The sequence below is a fragment of the Lonchura striata genome, chromosome 19, assembly GCF_046129695.1.
Source record: "Lonchura striata isolate bLonStr1 chromosome 19, bLonStr1.mat, whole genome shotgun sequence".
Taxonomy (NCBI): domain Eukaryota; kingdom Metazoa; phylum Chordata; class Aves; order Passeriformes; family Estrildidae; genus Lonchura; species Lonchura striata.
Window position 1 is genome coordinate 2682814 of NC_134621.1, and position 23727 is coordinate 2706540.

The following is a 23727-nucleotide window of genomic DNA, read 5'->3' on the forward strand; positions in this document are numbered from 1 at the left end:
TGCAGGGAAGCTGCTGCTGTCTTCAGTGGAATGGTGTCTAAATGGAATAATGATTCTTGGGATTTAAGGATATCCACAGCTTCTGTCCTGGCTGTAGTGCTAAAGAGGTGAAATAAAAGCAGCTCCTGGCACAGAAAATCACTCAGATTGTGACTGGTGCTTGCTGGTTCCAGGGCATGGCAGAAGCTGTTCTTGCCTCTGTGTGTCTCTTGTCCTGTTTTTTCATTAGCTGGATCTACTTGAACTTGCACTGTAATGCTTCAGTTACTCTGTTTTGACATGAATGGCCAAAATTGATTTTGCTTTTGTAGAGATGTATATTAACAAGCTCCCGAGGCTTTCTACAAGCTTCAATGAAAGAATTGTAAATAGAAGAATTAACTGGGTTCACTAGAAGTTCAAAACAGATGGGGGATTGCATGAGATGGGGAGGGAATGCAGCAGATCTGCTCAGTGGGACTTTGCAGGGTTTGCAGGTTTCTCCTTGGAGGAGACTCTGAGGAGACCAGCTGATGTTAGGAGAAGTCACAGTGTGCAGGTGACCATTTATTGAAAGGGTTTTCCAGTTTTCTGTCATGTTCTACTCAGTTATTCACTCTCCCATGTGGAGCTTGCCTCTCATGTCCTTCCAGACCTGAGAATGTGCTGATTTCAGGTTGTTTTCTGTAAAAGCCTGTTACAAACCACAGGTGAAAATAGGATGCAGGAATGAAATCCAGTGAAGATCATTCACCATAAAAGGACACCATTAAGCTGATGAAATATTTCAGTTTTTCCATTATGAAACCTGAGTGGAATGGGAAGTGTGAGGAAACACTGTCTGCAGCAGCCAACCAGTCACACAGGAAACAAACAATTAAATTGTTGTGCAATCACAGCAGGGCTCACACAGGCAGGTAGTCCCAGCTGTCCCCCAAGCATCCTTCTGTCCTTGCTGGTCCTTCAGTCACTGGAGGATCTGCTGCCCATTAATCCCATTAATCTCCTTTTCCCCAGGGAGGTCTGATAGCCCAGCCTGGCCCTGCAGAGCCCCTGTGTTTGTTAGGAAGAGCCAGCCACAGAAGGGCTTTTATCTTCCTCAAACGTGTCTTCCCCTAGCAGAGATTGTTTCTGAGTTCATCTCTTATCTTTCAAGCTATGTAAACTTTCTCTTAGAAGGGAGAAGTCCATTTCTCCTTTTCCCCTTACACCACTGTTAATGGAAGTTGTAATCCATATTTATAAAAAATGACTTACAGTAGTTCCTTAGCTTGCCTCTAGCAGATACCCAGCTGTCTCCTCCAGTTTTGTGCTGAGAGAATTAGCAGTGTTCTTTCCTTTGGAATTTTTATAATTGTGCAGTTTTTTATACAAGTGATGTTCAAAACAAAAACATGTAATAATTCATATATTTTAGTAATACTAAAGTGTGATCTGAGGACTCAGTGATATCATACTGCCAGAGGTAATGCCAAAGAGTAATTTTGCTAAAAAAAAAGCAAATTGAGATGCCTTTATGGCTTTATAAATCAAGGCTTCTTCATGGGGAGACAGGAGTTCATGTGTGGATAGATGTTCTTCATAAAAGCTACAAGAAAGAGGCCCATTTATGCAGGAAAATAAATAGGTGTCTCTGGGTTTATCCTGATAGTGTATAAAGTAAATAACTCCCATAAGCCCGATGGCCTGACTTCTCCTTATAGGATAAACAACTCTGCCTAAGTCCTGTATTTAGACTCCAAACATAGCTTTGCTTTAATTGGAAAATAAATCGTGTGTGTCAGAAAAATAGTTGCCTTACATTTTGGCCACCCACATGGTGTGCAGGCTGCAGAAAAGTCACCCATTCAAGTCTGACCTGTTTTGTACTTCTGTAAATACCAGGTCTGAGCTGCCTGAGCCCATTGAGAATTATACAGGAAAATACCTCAGTGATAACAAAAAGGGTTTGAGCTCTTTCCATCTTCCAGGGGAAATCTGTCACAGACTCACCTGTGTTCTTTTTTTCTCAGAGGGGTTTGTGTGGGGGTGTTCTGGGGGCTGGGGAGTCACTGTGGAAAAGGGCAGAGTTTTCTACACCCAGAAATTGGAGTGATGGCCCAGGGTGAGAGGGAGGGTTGGAATTAATGGGAATTTAGTGATACAAAAAGTGTCTTTAGAGAAAGGCTGTTTACAAGGGGATGTAGTGATAGGACAAGGAGGAATTGAGATTGGATATTAGGAAGAAATTCAGGCTGAGAATTCCAGGCACCAGTCAGGGGTTTCTGATAACTGGGTTATAACACACTGAGGGTGAACAGTGAGACTTTCCAGCACAGATCTTGCAGCTCAGTTCTCAGTTACTGACAGAGAAGTGCAAATAGAATTTCACTTCACCTTGTGTCGTAAGTTTTGGTGGTTTATTTTGTTTTTTTATTATGTATAATCAGCTCCAAAAATAGCTTCATTTATTGGACAGTAAGTCAGTGTATTGGACTTTGTTCCTAGAACTCTGTTGGGTTGACATTGAAGGCATATCTTGCTAAATATTGTTTATTATGATCATAGCTTCCAGGACAGTGAAACACAAGTAGAACTGAGATTTGCTAAATATTGGAGAATTTTAAAGGTGGTTAGCAGAGAATGAAGAGAATACAGTCTGGGAACTTCTCTTCCCACAGTGATTTCTACTGGTTCCCTTCATGTACACACATATTTATATATCTGTGTGTATGTACACATCCACACCCCCTGATTTTCCAGCTACCCCAAAGCATTGCAGTGGGCATGGAATTAGGACCAGGGATGTAAAGTGGACCAATATGTGAAGGAGCTGCTCGTGTGTGTGGCTCTAACCCAGCTGCACCAGCCACAAACACCTTGCACAACCTCCAGGACCTTCCCGAATCCCTCCTTCCTTTCTGTTTCCATTGCAGTGCTCACACAGGGTTCATGTCCTTCATGCAATCCCTGCATCAGAGCAAATCCTGGGTGTGCCCCTGATGTGACTCCTCACTCACACAGCCCCAGAGTGGAAATTCTGTTTCCTTAATGTTCTGTTCTTCCTTTGGTGCCTGTTTGGGAAGCAGCCTCTTCCCCAGGTCTCACTGTCCCTCTAAGGGGTTCCAAGGACTGTCCCTGCCCACCCCCTCCAGTTTATCCCCTCATTTCCCTCATTGCTTTGGACACTGCTGCTTTGCAGCCTTATTTGCAGTCCTGTGATACTTCTGTTTGTATTCTCTTGCCACTGATGTTTAATGAAGGAAGTGATATTATAGTATTAGAAAAACCCTCTACACAAACAGAATGAGGTCACTTTAGGTAAAAGAAAACCATCTTAATCACAGGAAGAAAATGTGTGAGAGAGATTTGAAACCAGGAAAGCCAGCCAGCCCTTTCAGCCTTCTCTAACTTAATAAATTAATAAACAGCTGTTTGGCTTTTCAGATTTTCTCAGCAGTAAGTGTTGTTAATCAATTTTTAATGCAGCAATTAAAAAGATACGAAAGCTGCTATCCAGCTTTCAGCAGAGTAATTGATTTCTGACATCCTTAACTATCTCAACTGTTCTGCTTCAGCATAAGAGCTCCGTGTGGATAATATGAATAGAACCAATGGAAGTCAGAGGAAAACATAGCCATGTTTATTTTAAAAAGTCTTCCAAAATGTTCCTGGCAACCTAGTGGCTCAAAAATAAGGCCACTGTGTATTTTAGATGGCAGGCATTTATTCTGACTGCATATTTATGAGGAATGCAAATAAAAACACATCTGAAATATCTGGCACCTAGGGCTGCAAATAATGCTTTCATAACTCTAGTAAGAACAAGCAAAATGAAGTAGTAATTATTTGTGTTTAAACATCAGATCTGCTGAACTTTTCAGTTGAAATTCTAGCCCATAACCATAGGAATTCCCAAATTTGGTGTGCTGTGCCCTGCAATTGAGGCTGGTATTGCAGACACCCAAAGCAGCATCATGGTCCCAAGGTGTCTGGGGGTACATCCCATGCTTGGGGTGGAAAGGAAGAGAGAGGTTTTTATAACATCTCATCTTGGGTTTTAGTGGAAGTGCCAAAATGAGGAAATTAGTCTCTGGGTTGAGTTTACTCCCTGAGGATGGGTTTGGTGGTGTTCCCTTGTGCAGTGACTTAGATCAGAATGTGCTCATAGACAACTGCAGAATTTTCTCTGCTCCTTGAGATACGCCCAGAAAGGATTTAATCAGGGTTTAAGCTCCAAAGGAGGCCCAGGGTGCTGCTGTGTCCATCCCCATGGCTCCAGTTCTGCTCACAGATACATTACAGGTGAAATGCTGCTATTGAAACATTCTGCTTCTGTTTTCCAGGTAATTGCATTTTGTGATGTTGATGAAAAGAAAATAACAAAAGGATTCTACACTTACGAGGAATCTGAGGTAAGTTATAAGCACTCTTGCATTCTTTATTGTGATCTAGAAGTGTCCTGGGGAATGTGATGAAGGAATTTGTTACTGATCTTGTATGCTGTGTAGCAGCTCATTTTGGTAAAGAGGCCGTGACAGAAGATTGGAGGGCTGGGAATGGACACTGGAATGTAAACTAGAGCCAGGACTGTCAGCTTCACACTCAGTGAAGTCAGTTTAGAAAGACAAAAATTCTTATTCTGAAAGGATCCTGATGATGGGGTAAAACAGTCTTCACTGACAGGTGTGTCTTCTAAACGGGAGTACAATTTGGTTTATAGTGGAGAATGAGAAGGAACCCTCAAAATTATAAGTTTTCCAATAAATTATCTTGTGAATCAAATTGCCCTGAAATCCTTGTATCTGATGGGAATGGGACTGAGGGAAGGAGGGACAGGAGGGCCCCTCCTCAGGTGCAGCTTGGGCTCAGCCTGGAGCAGCTGTACAATTCCATACTGGGAAAGCACTGACTGCTTTGAGCTGCATGAAAGCAACTGGGATCAGCACTTCAGCCTGGAATATCACTGCCCAGCAGCTCAGGGATGCTGTCAGTATGACTGACACAGATCCTGGGCATTGGTCTTCCTAAAACAAACCCATTTTCTCAGATCAGCTGTAAAGAAGGTGGTACTGCAAATGTGAAAATCCTGTGGCTTGGATCTGTGCTGAAGTCCCAGTTCAGCATAAGCCCTTTAACAGCTCCCAGCAGGAGGGAAAATCCTGCTCTGTCTCTGCTCTGGTGCCTGTTCTGATGCTGTTTGAGGCACAGGAACCAATGCAGCTCACTAAAATGGCAAAAAATCAACCAAAAAAAGAAGGAACATAGTTTGTTATGGGATAAGCTGTTGAAGCTGCATACCTTGCCATCAGATCAAAGAGGGAATTGTTTGGGGAAGGGCTGGAAGCAGAACTTGGAGGTGAGGAGGAAGCAGTGGAGCAGTGAGACCTGCTCCTCTCAGCAGCAGAAAGCTCCAAACTCAAATTTGGTGTAACTTCACACAGCTGCACTGAGATGTGACAGGCACTGAAACACAGGCAGAGAATGAGCAAGGTCTCTTCAGCATCATGGCTCAACAGTTTTTTTTCCCCTTTTAGAGTTTAGCAACTCCTAAAACCAAGCTAGCAAGTAACCTGAGTGCTTCTGTACCCCTTCTCCTGCAGGAGAGACCAAAACCAAAAATTCCTGTGTGTCACTTCAGGGATGCAACTCCGCCCTTCGTGATCTGCGTGAAGCTGGTGAGTTCCACCTTTGGCTTCCCCTGCAGGAGCAGCATTTGCTCCTCAGGAAAATGAGCTTCTATTTACTCTAAGTGGATTTTACTCTACAGCTGAATGGCTTTTTTATCAAACTGATTGTGCACAGGGTGTTTTGGGATTTAAATCAGCACTGTTGGGTAAAATTAAGAATAAGAAAAGGGACAGCTTCTGTGAAGGAGCTGGATCTGTTCTTCTTTGCCCATTACCAAATATACCCCAATGAGCACATGCACTCAGCCTCCCTTGGGCCAGGTATTTTGCAGCCCCATGTATGGCAAAGGCTTTGTTTTTAAATCAGACCTTAAAAGCCATTTTGTTTGGCCCTGCCAGTTCTGAAGCATCTTCTCTATCTGACTGTGGTAACTTATTTCAACTGGTTTAATTGCCCTGATAATGTAATTAGAAGATGATAACCAGCAATTCTTCTGCTGTTATAACACAGAAGCTTTAAACTAGCAAATACATTGCAGTGGTAAAAAACAATAAAAACCCTCTGACAGCAAGTAAAGCCTGCAGCTCCACACAACAGTGACATTCTAAGGCTGTGCTGGACCTCTTCAGGGATGGATCAGCTGGAGCTGCTCTCCTCTGGTGCAGCCTGCTTTTAACTTGGCACTCCCAGCCTCATGATCAGCTCTGGGTTGTGAAGCCAGACTGAGAGTGCCTCGGGGCATTATCCTGTACTGTTGGTTGATAAACTCTTGGATCAGCAAGTACTATTACAACTAATTTAATTGTTCATACTGCATAGAACAGTGGGTGGAAGTCCCCAGACAAAACATCTGTGCAACCTGTTCTAAAGCACATTTAATCTGTGAAGCCCTTACAATGAGACTATTATACAATATTTTGTCTGCAAACTCTGGTCTCTGACTTCAGCTGGGATTTCAGTCTGTTTTTCCCCTCATGGCCACTGAGCATTTTCTGCTTGCTTATTCTTTACCAACGTAAGTTCATCACCATTTTCTGAAGAAGGACGTGTGCTTTAAGGGGCTTTATTGGCTTTTATGGTGCTCTTCATGGTAGGGGATTATTTCTCCTTTTGATACAGACAAAACCTGCATGTTCCTTTGCAGCTTTAAGAGGGTGATTTTGGAGATTAGATGTGTTTATTAAGTGGGTTGTTTACAAGAAGTGACTCTCTTGGCCATGTACTTGGAGCAGCATTGGCTCATTTATTTTTTCAGGCAGTTCCTCCCTTGTGAGCACTGGCATGGCTTTGGTACCAGAGCAAATCCTCCTGGAAGAAGCAGGCATCCTCTGATCTTTGCTCAGTTTGCATTTTGCAATGGCTTCAGAGACAGCTGGAGCTGCAATTCTGCTCTGTGTGTGAGTTTTTGCTGAAGAGAATGAAAGTGTGGCTTTAGCTGGTCAGGGCCACTTCACCCAAGGGTTTGTGCTGTTTGCTCTTGCTTGGAGGTAAAAACAAAATGCTTAGAAATGCTGCTTTGTGCCCTGGCTTGGCTTGGATTTTAACGGCTGGAAATGAAAGGGATTTTCATTTTTCTGTCACAGCAATTAAAGTAGTTTGATTGTTTAAAGTTTTCAGAAAATCTGTGGTTAAATCTCTTATTGTACAGCCCTGCTTGGTTTTTCCTGTGCTCTGGGAATGAAAGATTTGTCTTTAACTCTCCCACTTAATTTAGCATGTGGTCTCTTATGTATTTTTTTAACCCCTCTATAAAGCAGGTTATTTTTTTCCACCTCCTTCAATTCCAGTTTCAGTGGGATTCCATTTCTGTAACTTTCTATCCTAAACATTCACAGTTGAAACTTCACTCTTGGTGTTCTGGGCCAATCATACAAACATTAATTTTTGGGTTTTGGTGGGTTTTTTTGGGTTTTTTTCTTTTTTTTTTTGGTGACATTCCTTAAGATCAGTAATTAGGGATGCCAGGAAGTGCTCAGGAATGCTGAAGTTGCCCTGTTTTCTTAATGACATCACTGAGGCTGCTCAAGGACCAAATGTAGCCAGTTCCTGTCCTGACAACTTGACTGGGGCTCAAAAAGAAACACCTTTAACTCTGCACCTTTAAATCTGCTTGATGAAGGGCTTGTTTTATCAGACAACATAATCAGTGCTCAGAATCCACCCAAAGCTCTTGTTTTGTCCAACCTTGGTCCATCTTCTGCCAATGTCTGAGCTGGCAAACACCAGAGCAGCCCTTGTGTGCTCCAGAGCAGCACAGCAGAGCCAGGAGTTGTCTGATATCCCCCAACACTTTAACTTTTCAACATACCCTGAATTTTTGAATAGAAACTTACCTTGAGCTTTCCTTGGTTTGTTTAGTTCTGCAAATGGGACTTTCTTCTGTGGCCTAAAGAATCAGTAACCAAACCTGTTACAGCCTGAAATGAGTTTGATCTCATTTTCTTCTTCTTCCTTCGCAGGACTTGACAGGTGGAGCCTTTGAAACAAACCTGGGCATGCTGAACCTGAAGGAAGGGATGGATTATTACCACTTTAACTAAGCCAAGGTGAGGCAGTGCTGCTGCTCTCTGTGTGTCTGAGTGCAGCAAGACCAAATCCTTCAGGGGTTGAGAACTTTTTAGTCATTTGTGCTTTGTTAATTTAACCTTTGGGCTGAGTAACCCCTTTGTAAGGGAGGTCATAGTTACACCAGGGCAGTGCTGTCTGCATTACTTTTTACTGTGCACATTACTGTTTTTTTTACTGTGTGTATCATTAGTTTTACTGTTGCACATCACTCAGTTTGACTGGTAAATCGTGATAAACAGTCAGTGAAGAACCCTGAGCTCCACTAATTCCAGCTGCTAGTCCAGCTTGCAGGAATCCTTAAGAAGTATTGAATAATCTCATTTATAGTTACTTTCTGCAAATCCAAAGTCTGAGCCAGCCAGGTTGGCTGCAGTTTGCAGCATTTACTTCACAGAGAAACTGGCTTGGTTTTAGCTTCTCTGCCTGAAGTTTTCCTTCCTTGATATGTGTCTATATACACACACAGCCACTGTACAAGTGTTGGAATAGTGGGATTTAATTACAGCCATAAAGTAACAGTGTAATTACAATATGATGTGGCCTGTGCATTTGACCTCCCCATCAGGTTGATCTCACTAAAGATCAATTTCAGAGTGATTTCATTTTGTAGGGGGTAAGAAATGAGCTGGATGCCTGGCAGCTGCTGGAAGAACTGACTCACCTTCTTCAAAACTGAGTTTACCACAAAAACAATTGGTCTGAATTAGTTACATAAAGAGCTGTTAAGAGAGGCTTTGCCATCAGCTGAAGTGCAACCTGGATGTTTTTGTTTGACCATGACATAGGAAAGACAGATTTTTCTACAGGGACACTTGGTGCTTGGAGATCATTTCAGTATCACTGATTGTTGCCATTCTCACCTCTGAAAAATAAATCATGAAGAGACCAGTGCAGCAGGTCAGGTTTAATTCTTGGTGTGTGTACAAGCACAGGCTCTGTTCAGTCAGGGAAATACAAACCCCTGACACCAAACCAGGCAGTTCAGTGTGACAGAGCATGACAAGAACCTGCCAGACAGCTACATTAAAAACTGAAAACAAGGAATTTTGCTTGTCTTCCTGTGGCACGTGTGTGCCACATGTGTGCCACATTTCAGACAGGCTCTGCCTCTCCTGCCCAGCAGTGCAGTGCTCAGCTCTGCTGAGATCCAGCGTGTCAGGATGCCACAGCTCAGGAACCACGAGCTCCAGGACAGCCCAGCAGCCAGGGGCTGCTCCTCCTCATGCTGAACTCTGCCAGGGAAAAAAGAAAAGGACAGGTCACATGCAGCAGGCAGCACTGTCCTGTGGCACTGCTGTCCTGGCACTGCCCCAGCCCTGTAATTAACTGACCTGAACAGAAAAGAAAATACAAAGTTGTAATATTTACTCATTTTAATACCATGGTTTGAATTGCCCTCCAGCAAGTTTTATTTGTATAAAATTTAAAAGGAGTAGAAAGTATTGATTTCAGCTGAAGCCAACTTCATTCTCCTTTTTATCCTGCCATGCTTGGCCTCCTCTCTGGTTTCTCCCACTGCTGGGAGCAGCACTGGGGACATGGGGACAGCTGGGACAGCCTTTCCTCCTCGGTGGCACCCTGAGCTGCAGGCTCAGCTCTGTGCTCAAAGTCACACTGACTCTGCTTATGTTCAGGGGAGCAAGAGGTAAAGTTCCAAACTGAGCACAAAAAATCCAGATCCCACCTGTACCAGCTCCATCAGAGACACCTGGGTGTGTATTTGAACATTTTTTATTATTTTGTTTATCCTAGAGACAGTTCTCTCCTAAAGTATCAGTTTTCTCTCAGCCTTCAATAATTAAGGATTAAAATAAAGGAGTTTTTTGAGATTAGAGAGTTTTTCTCGCAAGATCTCTTATTTTGAGCATAACCTTTCTATTACTTGATTAGAAAACTTTTAAAAGCAACACTTTTTTTTTGTTCTAAAAACAACTTGTCTGGGCAGGAGGTTCAGACTCTTGTTTCTGAGAACTATAAAAATGTGAGCTGAGGTTTCTTAAAATTCTACTGAAAGCAGATGGTAAAAACTGAAAATAAGTGAAGACACTGCTATGAGGCAGCAGGAGGTCTTTGAAGGGTATTCACAGTGTCTTAAGGATGAGTCTTTAAAGAAAGATAAATATTTATATATATACACAGTGACACATATTCTTTACAACACTAAAATTCTTTTCTAGAACCCCTACCAAAGCAGTAAGTTCTCTGCTTCTGAACTGCTGAGTTGGGTGGGCATGTCCAAACTATCTAAAAATATAGATTATATATAAATTTATACATATACATGGTTTTGTATCTATTCATCCACAGAGGCAGGGCTGCAATGCTGTGGTCTGCACACCACCTCATGCCATCATCTTGCTGTTGAAATTGAGAAGTTCCTGTCTTTTCCCCTTGCCCAGGAAGGGCAGAGGAGCAGTGGCTGCACATCTGTGTCTGGAATGTGGCGCTGCCAGCCTGGAATGCTCTCTGGAATGGGGCTGCAAGGGCCTCAGGCAGCAGCTCCAGCCATCCCACGTGTTCTGCAGCTGCCTGGGAACATCCCCCATGAACAAAGCAGCCCCTGGAGCACATTCCCACCTCACCTTGGGCACCAGCTGGGGCCTGGGCACTTTCATCAGGTCGCAGAGGCAATTTCGTCTCTCCCTCACCACGGGCAGCTCAGCTTCCCTGGGAGAGCAGAGGTTGTTTCCAGTGAATTCCCACACACCCATAAAACCCTCAGTGATCCCCGTCACCCCTCTATCAATGGGTGTGTCTTTCCATGCACATTTCAAATGGCAGGAGTTTTTTTGCCGTGTCACATTTGAAGATTAATGGACCATTTTTGTACCACCCCAAGTCAGATAAACCACAAATACACATCAGATCTGCCACAGGGAACCAGTGGCTAATAAAATGTCCAAGACTATTCTTTTATAGAGTTTATATTAAAAAAGTTATTTGCACATCCCTTTTGATTAGAAGTTCATTTAATTTATTCTCTAAAGTCAGTGGATTTGGAGAAGACTCTCCTATCCCCTCTATGAAGAAAAAGCAAAAAAAGGTGAGTCAGAAATAACTTCAACCTTTCTTTTTCACACCTTGGACAATTTGTCTTATTTACTACTGGAAACTTCCCTGTGGCTAAACAAAGTGTATTATTTATAGGGTAATTTGTTTAAACTCTGCATGACACAATTCTTTGATAAAGTGTCTGGAGTCCCAACAAGGAAAATATGTGCATCCCAGTAATTACCATATTCCTTCAAATTCTCATTTGGCTTCCTGCTGCTAATACTTAGGGTAATTCAGAATTTAGACTGCTTATTTTAACACTGGGAGAACTTGAGGAAAACAAGCAGCTCACTGTGACACTCAGCAACAACTTCAAATCTCTTTTTCTGTAAACAGCTCAAATCTACCAAGATAAAACAATTAAGTTTTGAGTAAATGAGCTCTTAGTCTTTCATCTCAGAGCAATGGCCATAGTGCAGCAGGGCACTCAGGGCTTGCTCCAAGCCAGAATAAGCCAGGCACACCCTATAAATGACAGGGTGAAAACAGAATATTCATTTTTCTGGAGTGTTTTCCTAGGGAAGTGTTTTGCTTTGATTTAGGAGCCCAGTTGTTTATGAGCAGAGCTGAACTGCCACTGCTTTTCCTGTTCCACCGTGAGTGTTGGCCCTGGAACCATCCCTTGGTGACAGCACTCAGCTCATCCTGCAGTGTCAGCTAACAAATTCCTTATGCAATTCCTGAGCAAGCCTGCTCTGAAATGCAGGTTTCCTAATGCAGCTCTGAGTCACACCCAACACAATCCTGAACTTCCACGTGCAGTTAAACGAGGAATTGGAACCGCAGGCAGAACTGCTGGCAGCCACTCCTTCAAACCTGAGACTCTTCTTCCAGTTTTGCACCAGAAAATTCAGAAAAAGAGCAGCAGCCAGCCCTCCTAATGATAAACTCAGTTTCTTTTCACAAATATAAAGTTCTTTAAGCTCAAGCACAGAAATAAACTGGAAACGACATAAAAGTCAAACTATGTAACATGCAATCTGCATCTGTCAGCCTTAAGGTGTATTTGTTCTTTGAGCTTGTCTGGGATCAATGTATTTCTATGAAATGTCAATGAAGACAAAAAGCTATTTAATATAATGACAAATAAATTATATATTTTTCTATATTTGTCTGTTCTCTGTGACTGCTATTTGCAGCAGCCCCATGGCCCAGGTCTGTGACAAGGAAAACTATTTAACAAGGCAGCAAAACTAATAAACTAATTATTATCTTAAAATTCTGTATTTTCTCAAACCTGCCCAAGTAATAATGCCCAATGCTAGAATTTGTAGAAAGGGGAAAATCCAGTACCAAAATACTGGTTCCCTGCTCCTGCTACTGCAAAGGTGCTCATGGAATGATTCCTTTGCTCTAAAAGTCACTGGATCATGCTCATGAAAAACAGGACCCTCTTCCCCTGCCAGAAGGTAAAAGTAGATTAAAAAAAAAAAAAAAAAAAAAAAAAAGAATTATATTCTATGAAGGGGCTGTTTAATTCATGCCATCCTATGCCTGGGAAACATCTAAACTGCTCCAATTCCAAATCTTTGCTTGAATACAAGGCTTGTAGCATGTTGAGTAATTACATTTCATGGGAGATTTGAGCTGTTCTGCTAATTCTGTTGTTTTCCAGCTTGCAGAGATCCTTCCTTTCCCCAAATCCTGCCAGTGCTCATAAATGCCAAGAAACTGTCTGTGCAGTTGAAGTTTGACTGTTTGCACAGCCCAGTCTCTGCTTCATGGAAAACTTCCAAGATTTCCTCCCTTTTTATGTTGTTAGAAAAATATGGCTATTTTACTTTATCTAATGGTGATTTTATACATCCCCTTCCAGTGGGCCAGCATCCTGGAGAGCTCTTTAGACCAGAGGAATTCCTTGCAGCACTGCTGTTGTGGCAGCAACAAAGAGCTGGACCTAAGCTATCACTTCTTACAGCTTCCCCCCCTCCCCAGCTTTCACAGACTCCGAATTTTGGTCACTCCAGGGCACAGGGGTTGTTTTGGGGCAGCACTGCACGCACCAGTTGGTGTCACTGAGGATGGCCATGGCCTGGTCCATGATGGCAGGGTCCAGCAGGTCGCTGTAGGTCAGCAGCATCTCGTACACCTGGCTGGCCGTCGTCTTCCGGATCTGCGGGAGGGCAGGGGCAGCGAGCAGCCAGGCCAGAGCCACGGGGGCTGCTGAGGGGCCAGGGACCACAGGGACCACCCAGACCAGCTCCTGGCACCACCCAGACCAGCTCCTGGCCCTGCACAGGACCAGGAGTCACACCCTGTGCATCCCTAACAGCAGTGTCCAAAGCTTGCCCATTCCCTGGGGAGCCCCACCACCCTCTGAGGGAGGAATCTTTTCCTCAAATCCAACCCAAACTTTCCCTGACACAACTTCAGGCCATTCCCCAAGTCCTGTCACTGCTCACCACAGAGCAGAGATCAGTGTCTGCCCCTCCTCTGCTGCTCCTCTTCCTCTCATGAGGAAGTTGCAACTGCAGTAAAGTCTCACAGAATCCCTGGGTTGGAAGAGATCTTCAAGATCATCGAGTCCAACCCAGCCCCAACACCTCAACCCTGGCACCCAGTGCCACATCCAGGCTGGTTTAAACACACCCAGGGATGGGGACTCCACCACCTCCCCCCAAACTCCACCACCTCCAACCCAAGTCTTGTAAAGAATAGAGCTGATAATGTGCAGTCTTCAGGACTTACTATAGGGAAGGGATGGCAAAGGAGGAGAAACAACTGGAAGAAAACTTTCTCTCTCATGTCTCCTTGAAATTGAATCAGGCCACAAAATCTAGAAAATATCAGAAAAAAAACAGATCTTGTGTTATAACTGCATAAGTAAATTCTGAGAACTGGGATGAAGATGGTCATTGGGAAAAAGGCAGGGAGGGAAAAAGAAAAAGCAAATTATTCCCTTTTATCTTCTTTCTCTACAAAGAAAATTATTCCCTTTAAACATCTTTAGGGCTATAAAAATTTAAACCTTGTTCATCTTTATCACGTGTTTCACTTCAACCATTCAGAACTATGAGACTCTCACAACCTTCAATCACCTTTATTTAAATCCCACAAGAAGCAGGACTAACTGTTGCATCTGGCAAGTTAAACACTCTCCACTTTCTGGGAGAAAAGATTGATTCCATGAACTCACACTCCTATGCTGGAGCGAAGCTTCCGGATGTCCTTGGACCTTTTGATCTCTTCTTTACAGAGGGTGAACAGCTTCACTGGGAAGGGATGGCTGAAAATGGGAAAGAAAACAAGATGAGCAGTAGGTTTCAGCAGAATTTTAAAGACATTTCATTATTGTCAGGATGCCAAACTAACATTCCAAGGCAAGGCAAGACACACTGCAGGGTGGTTTGTGCTTCCCCCCAGCAGCTCAGGAGAGTTTGGCCACACCACGTTCCTGGGCCTTTTGTTTTTTAACAAGAGAGGAAAGAAATTATTATTAATTATTTACATTGCTATTCTCTGTGTGCTGAGGAGTGAACTCCTTTTTTAACAGGTTCAATCCATGCAGGATAACTGGCTTGTCATGATTTGGGTTTAAGCAGTGTGGAATGATCAGAAATACTGTGTCAGGAATTACATTATCCTATAGCCAAATAACAGTTGGCTATTATATTATAAATTATATTATCCTATAATATAATTTATATATCCTATAATTTAATGTATCCTATTAAATGATATTATCCTATAACCAAATAACACTATCCTATAGCCAAATAGCTTTGTGTATCATCATGGTCATTCCCTAAGGTCTCCAACCAAACCTCACATAAAAGAGGATGAATGTTTTTAACTACTCCACCATTTCACAGCCCAAATTCCTTCAGTGATTCCAGACAACGTAATTAAACACAGGGCTCACAGTTCTATTACGTGTACAGGCCATGAAGCCATCTTTAAATATATTTAGCAAATTCTTTTCTTTTTCCACACAGTCTGGGAAACGTGATTCTCACAGCTCTTTCCCAGACACTCGTACAAACACAAGTACTGTTAGTTATTCCAAGGATCTCTTAAAGAGAAGGAAAGAGGGACTAATGCTTTTATTTCAGTTCAAATTATTTAATCTTTTACTTGCCACACTCGAGGCTGAAGTGCCATAGATGCAAAAGAAACTATTTCATATTTGCCTAGTGAGCACAGTAACTTCTAGGCTGCGTATTTTGGAAACCTCACTGCAATGTGTATGGAAAGCAGAAAGCAAAAATAGTAACTTTTATTTACACAATTCAGAGCTGTGGATAGAAACTACTGAAGAAAGCTGGGTACTGTCATCTGTTGAAGGGCAGAACATTTAAAATAAGGTGTTTATAGCAATGCCAAGATGTTTTCTTAAGGTAACGTGCCTTGTTCTGTAGAGTTTTCCAGACAAGAGTTAGTGATTTTTAATGACTTAAAAAATTTGTAACAAAATCCTGCCACATACTGGCAAATAGTGACCTGCTAAAAAAAAAAAATCTGAACAACCAACCATGGTAAACTGAGGTAAAGAATTCTACAAATGGTGGGAACAACATCTGCATGAATGAGTCTGTGTGTCTACAGGCATGGATTTGTCTGGATTGGTGAGGGAAGAGCTCTCTGAATGCTGAGGTATATTTTGTCTTACCTTGGTGGAATTTCTCCTCCTCCCACCCCAATTACACAAAGACCCTGAGTAGACATCTAAATACAATCTCTGCAGTGCATGCCTGGCTCTCAGCACAGAATACAGTGAATTAGGTGAGATTTAAAGTGGTTGAACAACAGGGACATCACTGAGAAGGGGAGCAACAAAGAGACCAATTGGAACAAGAGCATCTGGAACAAATTTAAAACATGGAACCTCATGAGCAGCATTTTGTGTTTAAAACAGATGCACTTTCCTTTCTGTTGGTTGCCAATTTTACATTTGCAATAACCAAACTTAACCTGTGTGTGATCTCAAGTGACTCAAATATCTTGGCCTCTGTAAAGGAAATTGAGAAAATTCCTTCTCCTGTGTGGGCACCGTGCCAGCAGGAACAGCATCAGCACTGGGGAAAGAGAGTTCTCTCTGCGTTCTGTGACCTGGGGACACGTGGCACTGCCAGAGGTGCTGGTGTCCCAACTCCAGGGGAGCTGGGTCTCAGCAGTGCCACTGCCACCAGCCCTGCCAGCTCTCTGCTGCACAGCTGCTCATGCCAGAGCAGTAAAACTGCTTTAAAAACAATCCACAGGAGCATGGATACATGGAAATTATCAGCTGGAGATCAATGAGGACACAGACTGCCCTAAAGCACTGCAAGATCACCAGAAAAAAACCCCGAACACATGGGTGCTTCTGTTGAATGTGGAAACTACATACATGTAAGAGAGAAATGCCACTTACTACCCCAGAGAACACCAGATCCTGAACTGCCATTCCAAGGCTGTTCTGTTTCCACGGCCCTGAGAATTATTTCTACCTTACCCCACTTCTGAGGAGCCAGCAATCCCCAGGGCTCTGGGCAGCCCAGCAGCACTGGGGATGCCTCACCCACTGCAGCTGTGACCAGTGGCACTGCAATGCCAGCTGTGCCAGCGGCCCTGGTTCACCCTCCTGTGTCCTCCCTGTCCTCAGGGGTCCCCCCAGCAGCCAGGCACCTCTGTGCTTTCAGGGCAGCCCCTGGTGAGGTCCCAGTGTGCATTTCTGAGAGCTCAGCTCCGAGGCGTGCCCGCTCCTCCAGCAGCCCCCAGCCCACAAACTCCCTGCACTGCCACAGGAGCAGCTCCACAAACTGCCCAGGGACGGAATCAGCAGGGTTTGGGCTGGGTGGGCACACAGCTGAGGGCTCTGCTGGCCTGGCTGGTGGGAGCAGCAGCCAGTGATGCTGCAGCATCCCCAACACTTCAGCCCAGCACCCCCCCGCCCTGCTGCCAGGAGAAATCCACTTCCCTCCCTTCCTATTTTGGCACAACTTGTGGGACTGAGGGAACCCCTCAAGCTGAGTGGGAGAAGGGCCCTTTCCACCCAGAGCAGCTCTCCAGTGCCACTCATGGGGTAGTGACACAAACCACTCCTGGCAGCACGAGGGAGGGGGAGGCTCTGGTGCTGGACGAGCAGGTTTGTGTCACCTCAGGACAGGTAGGAAATGGCAGCCTGGAATATGCCTGGCAGCTGTTCTTTCCCCTAAGCCAAGCACAACAGAGGAGCCTGTTCTGAAAGCCTTTTGATGACCCTGAAGCTGATTCATTTCCAGTCCCACAGGACAGGCATTGACCCCACACTCCCCATCCTTGCTGGCCAGTTCCACACAGGGTAAATCCACTCTCTTGAGCATGAGCATCCAAACCACGAGAGAGGAGCAGGAACACCAGGGCTCACTTGTCCTTTTGCACAGAGATCACACACCAACCACACAGAGCTTCCCCAACACTGAGATTCAGCTGCAGAACCACACCAGAAATGTTGAGCTTTATATTCTAAACTGTACAAGCTGCAGGGTGTGAAAAGGCAGGAAAATGCCTGGTGGGTTCCACCTGTGCAAGGCAGGAGTGACACCCTGTGGCAACTGGTTTTAACTGGAGCACCCACGAGGGTCCAGCTGATCCTGCTCCTAATCCTGGCAAAATGAAGCACTGTTGGATATTACCCATTCTGGACTGTGGATGTTTTATTAGAAAACAAATGTGTGGGAGAGTACATTTCAAACTTCAAAGTGCACTTGCAAACACTTTTTTACAGTGCAACAGTTGCCTGTTTGGTGGCTGGTTTAGGTATAATCCTACATGCCAATTCCCTTGTTAAAACTCCATTCAGCCCAACATGGTAAAAAAATAATGAGGGAAGGAAATGAAATGGAAGCTGAACGTGCCAAGGAAAAATACATGAGATACATGCTTGTATCTCAACTTGTGTTTCAGGAACGCTCTACATAAAATAACTTGACACTGCAGGCACATGTTGGAGACACCAAACAGTGTCTCCATTTCCCCATCCACTTTGTGATGTTCTTACACATTTTTATGGAGGCTGCTCTGGAAAGGGAGTAAATGGTTCCATTCCAGAGACCAGACCCAAAGTCAGACTTTTCTGTTCAAAAAGGAGCAGGTGACATCCAACAGCAGGGGCAGGCAGGCAGGCCTTGGAGCAGGATCAGTGGATCCATCCCTAATACACCCAAAGGACTTAGCAGAGTAACAAAATGCAAAAATTACATCAAAGGGAATTTTGGGCTCATCCATCATGTGTTGATCCACACACAGAATGGCAGAACCCTGGGATTCACCTGCCTTCCTGTGAAGTACCACAGGAACTCACCCATGGCCAGCTCTGCACCAGGAGACACCTACATTCCCAAATCTGACACAAGCAGGAACTAAACTCTCCATCTTTTGACTTTCTTCCACCTCCCCAGTGCTCTGCCCTTCCTGGGCTCTGTATGGCAACAAGTTCTGCACTCCAGGCCAGCATTTCACTCCCTTGACATCAGCATGATTCACTTGGCTGCTTCACTATTCTGTTTTTTTTGTTTCATCATCAAACTGGAGGCAAATACATCTGGATCAGCTTCAAAATCTTTCCCCCATAATAGCCCTGGATTTTATTTCAGGTCTTTTACAGAAAGCACCACAATGGCACCACAGGGTTGAGTCTGAGTCACTCACACAGCAAAGGCATTGCTGCTACCACTTGGTTTCTGTTCAGTGACCTGGGAGACAAGACTTGGACTGGAATTTCCTCCCATAATCTCTCACCTTCCCCAGCAGGGATGACTGGAGCCTGTGTGGAAGCCTCAGATCACTGGCACGATTATCAAACTGAACAAGTAATATTCACTCCATGTGTCTTTGACTCACTTTAAATTCTCATTCAAACTGGGACTGCCAAGTGCAATTTCAGAAATACTATCTAAAACCACACTTCAAGACAAGAGTGGGCTCAATCAAAACTTTCAGAATGATGAAGGCTTTTCAGATTTATCTGCTGTGAGCAGTTCTTGAATCAACAAGTTCCCAATCCAGTATCTGTGCTTGCAGGATTTACATTGCACAATCCTGTAAATACCTGCAGATGTGCTAAGATGCTGCCTGAGAGAGCTTGTGGAATATATATTAATATGACTGAAATTCAAATCATTCTTTTCTGAAACATCTGCAAAACCCCATGATTTCACATTGGAATATCTCACTCACTCATCTGTTCTTAAACTGAACACTTTCCACAAGACTGAGCTCAGGGTGGAGGAGCTGGGACATCCCTTTTTTATTATTATTAGAATGTTAATTAACATTTTTGGAGATATTCACATTAACCAAAGCAGTGGGACTGGGGGAGCCATAACTCATGGGCACAGAGGGTTCTGCAGCACAGTGCTCAAGGCTCCCAGTACAGCAAGGAATCTGCTCCAAGCAGCAGGGATTTAGGAAGCTGGAAAAGGAAAGAATGGATCTGATACTGGTCCAAGAATGCCAGGTGAAACATGCAAATTGCATTTGATTAATGTCCTGGCTGTCAAACAAGGAACAAGTAACAAAAACTTCTACACAGACAAGAGAGTCAAGGATTTTGTCAATTCGGCCAGAATTTTTTCAAAATTTTCAAATTCTGTCAATTCAGCCTTTCAAGGCTGTTTGTCCCACTTGAGGAAAATGAAAGAATTGCAATACAGACTCACACTTGGAGCCCTGCTCACCCCCCAGAGCAGCACCAGGGCAAGATTGAAGAGCCCTGTTTGCACAGTGGAAAATAAACCAAAGAGACTTCCAGCAACTCACTTCTCTTGCTCAGTGAACATATCAAAACAGCCATTTGCCAGCATCTGGTCCAGCATTGTCAGCAGAGGTACAGACACCCTGGGGAAAGAAAATTATTCAACAAGGTAAATACACTTCTTGGCATACAGATATATGCTATTTTTAATCAGAAGCAAAGAAGAAAACTTCCTACATACCTACACAAGGTAAATTACACAGAGGAGGGTTGCTCAGTACCTTGTGTGTGTTGGCTGAATGGGGACATTCCCTCCCAGCCAAAAGGAAAAAACCTAATTAACAACACCCCTGCTTTACATCTGCAGGGTCCTGAAAACACAATTGACAGTATTAGAAAACATTAATCTGTTTTCTAGAATATGAATAATGTATTCCACAGACTGTATCAGAAGTTATTGCACCAAATGAACCAACACATGTCAGCTGGAATAACTATGGCCATGTTTTCAAATAAACAAATAAAAATACAATAGTGAGACAAGAAACAAAATAAAAATACAATAGTGACAGAACAAGGGGAAAAGCTGAAAAAGAGAAGGTTTAGAAGGGATATTGGGAAGAAATTCTTCCCTGTGAGGGTGGAGAGGCCCTGGCACAGCATGCCCAGAGAAGCTGTGGCTGCCTCTGGATCCCTGGAAGTGTCCAAGGCCAGGCTGGATGGGGCTTGGAGCAACCTGGGACAGTGGAAGGTGTCCCTGCCCTTGACAGGGGACTGGAATGGGATGAGTTTTGAGTCTCCTGCAACCTAAACTATTCTATGATTTAAAAACTTGAACATGCAAAATATTTTGCCATCACTCCTTGGTTACATATTTCACCACAGGTCCTGCTGTACCAAACAGCTCTATTAAAGCAAATGCATAAGCTTTGGGCATTCACTGGATGTGCCACACATCTGACTTCCACAAGGGAAGGGAAAAAAGGGATGGAAAGGGAAAAAGGGCTAAAGGGAAAAAAGCCAATTACCGGTCATTCCGCAGGTTGTCCTCAAAGACCTTCAGCAGCGTCTCACAAAAACTCTCCAAAGCACTGGGGTCACTCTGGATCTTCTTCATGTAGTCAAACAGGCTCTGGGCAGAGTATCTGAGCTGCAGCAGAAGGAAGCTCCAGTGAAGGACAGGGCAAAGCCACTGGCACACAAACAGGGGCTGCAGGACTGCCCTGCCCTCCCAGCTGAGCACAGCTGCACTGGGAACACCCCTCCAGCAGCAGCACAGACACATCAGCACCAACAGGACCATGGCTATTGACCTGCACTAACCCATTTTCAGGGAAAGTTGGGGTTTCTTTTCCTTTTTAAGTTGGCAAACTTTTCCTTGGCAAACTGAAGTTGGCCACTCTTTCACAAAAGACCACATTGAAGGCTCATTGTTTTCTTTCTTTCAAAATAAAGCATCCTTAAACCACTATGACTATCCTGCCTCACTTCAGATATTAATACTGTTATGACTCTGAAGGTGAAGGTGGACACCAGGACTTCACCAAGTAGTATTTATTCAACAGCTGATGGAACTGAACCAGCAATCCTGGGAAGCAGCAGAGTCTGCACCTTAACACTTTGTTCTGTACTGAAACATCCTGGGCAATGCAGGAGCAGAAATATTTCTTCTAAAAGGTCAAGGAATTTGGAAAAAATATTCAGTTATTCTGAGTTTCAGAATAACAGCAAATCTCAGTAAAATCTGTGCAAGGCAGCTACACTGGACTGAACCCAGTGTGGTTCTTTCACACTCCAAATGCAGCACTGGTGTGTGTCCCAGTCTGCCCAGTATAAACTGGGTCCTGACTGAAATATCTTCACAGGATATACAATTGTAAGAAAGATTTCCTGAAAATTCAAAACCTGCTTAATTATTATATACTACCCTTTAAAACAATCTGTGCATTTAAGACTATTATAAATAAATAAGAAATATTTTGTCTTTACACCTTCCAAGAGCAGAGATCAACAACAGGCAGAGGAAATCCCATCTCAGAAAAAAAATCTTAGCAGGTGTCATTTTCTCTCCTATTTCTTTTGTCTCTTAAACTGCCTCAGAGATCTCACAGCATTTTTTTTTAAGGAAGTTGAATGACTCAGTGCTTTCTCTGCAGATTCAAATGACTTGAAAAGGCAAGAAAGTGCATGAAATAAAGGGCAAGAAGCACAGCTCCAGGTGGGGTGCTCCAGAGCTGTGCCAAACCAAGGCAGAGTAGCAGAATATCAGAAACACTGGAGAATGAGGACAGCACAAGTAATTAAACAATACAAAAATACAGGTGTGGGTAATCCAGCCTGTAACTGCTTGAGAGATTGAAAAAGGGGGCATTTTTCCACTACTGGCAGAAACTCCAGCATAATAACATGACATGAACAGGTTAAATCCTTATTTCCTCCTCAGGTGAGCTCCTTCTGCCCCAGCCTCATTGTCTGAGCTGCAATCTTAACTGCTCCTGAGTATTTGCAGAGAATATTTCCAAATGTCTTCCTCATCTATGCAGAACACAAATTCACACTACATCAAACGTGTGACATTTACCTTTCCCTGGGGTTCCACAAGGACTGGGAAAGGAAATTAGGAGGTTAATGGGCTGGAACTGGGACAACTTTGGATACAAATCTAAGAGGAGGCCTGAGAATGATCTTGTTCTTATGAAACAGCAAAACCAGGGTTTGCCAAGGCGTGACTGCCCCAACACTGAAGGCAAGAGCAGATCCTGCAGGGACAGGAGAGGCTCAGTGCAGAGAGCAGAGCTCAAAGGCACCCTGCCCCTGATGGCAGCGATGCCTCAGGGTTTAGCTTTTCTATTTCTCATATTCTGTGCTCCTTTAGCCTGTGGGTCTGGGCTTCATATCAGGGGATGCTGAGCTCTGTGCACAGAGCAGGGAGACAAAACAATTCCTGCTCCAGCTGGGCACCAAGGACAAATGATCCAAACCTCAGGCCCAAGAGCAGAAACAGCAGTGGAATAAAGAGAGAAAAACAAGAAGGATGGGACTTCATGGGCTAAAGCTGGAATTGGACAATGAACCCAATGTGCAAATGGAGCAGAACTGATAAAATGAGAGACCTCGTGTCCATTTTGGGACCATTTTGGTTCATCTTGGGTGCAGCCCTGGCTGGGCTCTCGTGCTGCCCAAGGTGGATCCATTGAGGAGATCCTTTGAATAAATCCCTGCTTTATTCTTTAGCTCTGTCCAGCCTCTGCTCTAGGGCAGCCTTCACGAGGCATCAACAGAACTCAAGTCCTGAAGATTGAAGCTCCAGAACCAGGGCACACGTGCAGCTCCAGCCAGCAGAGAGGCACCTGCAGCTCTGGGCTGGTTTCTACACAAACCTTCACAAAACTGCTCCCAGTCAGCTTTGCAAAGCAGAGCTGCAGCACCTCTAAAACCAGATTTGAGGACTGATATGGTCAAAAAGAATTAGCTGAAGCATCCAGCTTGTAATAGTGCATCTGTTACACCCAGAATCTCAGCTACCCATCAGTGATTTAAGACACCTGATCCACATCCATGGGCTCTGGTTTGTATTTTGCTGCAGTGACACCTTACATGAAGCAGGAATATCATCATTCACACTATTTTTCTCTCTAAGAAAAGAATGCCTGGAATTATTCTCAGGTGTATTCTGCTCAAGAACTCTTAACCACAAAAAGAGGATTTTGGGCCTCTTTCTTCCACCAAATATGCATTGATTTGCATACAATTTGTCCCAGTAACCAGATGTTTTAGAATATCATCTCCTAATATTTTTGTTTGTGAGATCTAGCACAGTAACACAGCTCTGGTACTGCCTGGGAGGAATTTTAAGAGTTCAG

General features: G+C 43.8%; 2 protein-coding genes across 5 annotated transcripts in view; one reads left to right on the forward strand and one right to left on the reverse strand.

Annotated features, from left to right (window-relative positions):
* QTGAL (queuosine-tRNA galactosyltransferase) overlaps positions 1–12319 on the forward strand; it is a 103703-nt gene extending 91384 nt beyond the window's left edge. For all 3 annotated transcript variants that reach the window (XM_031506389.2, XM_077787331.1, XM_077787330.1), the window contains 4 exons: positions 4305–4373; positions 5562–5636; positions 8049–8135; positions 10465–12319. In XM_031506389.2, the coding sequence (XP_031362249.1) occupies positions 4305–4373; positions 5562–5636; positions 8049–8129 (225 nt within the window). In that variant the 3' untranslated portion in view covers positions 8130–8135; positions 10465–12319. The remainder of the gene's footprint in view (positions 1–4304; positions 4374–5561; positions 5637–8048; positions 8136–10464) is intronic.
* The window catches only part of TBCD (tubulin folding cofactor D), a 112039-nt gene continuing 96943 nt past the window's right edge, over positions 8632–23727 (reverse strand). The window contains exons 33-39 of one of the 2 annotated variants that reach the window (XM_021535835.3): positions 20893–21014; positions 19930–20007; positions 14348–14437; positions 13900–13987; positions 13215–13324; positions 10740–10824; positions 8632–9389 (exon numbers count right to left, since the gene is read on the reverse strand). In XM_021535835.3, the coding sequence (XP_021391510.2) occupies positions 9378–9389; positions 10740–10824; positions 13215–13324; positions 13900–13987; positions 14348–14437; positions 19930–20007; positions 20893–21014 (585 nt within the window). In that variant the 3' untranslated portion in view covers positions 8632–9377. Of the gene's footprint in view, positions 10825–13214; positions 13325–13899; positions 13988–14347; positions 14438–19929; positions 20008–20892; positions 21015–23727 lie in introns of both variants that reach the window. The other variant, XM_021535834.2, reaches the window with a different exon arrangement.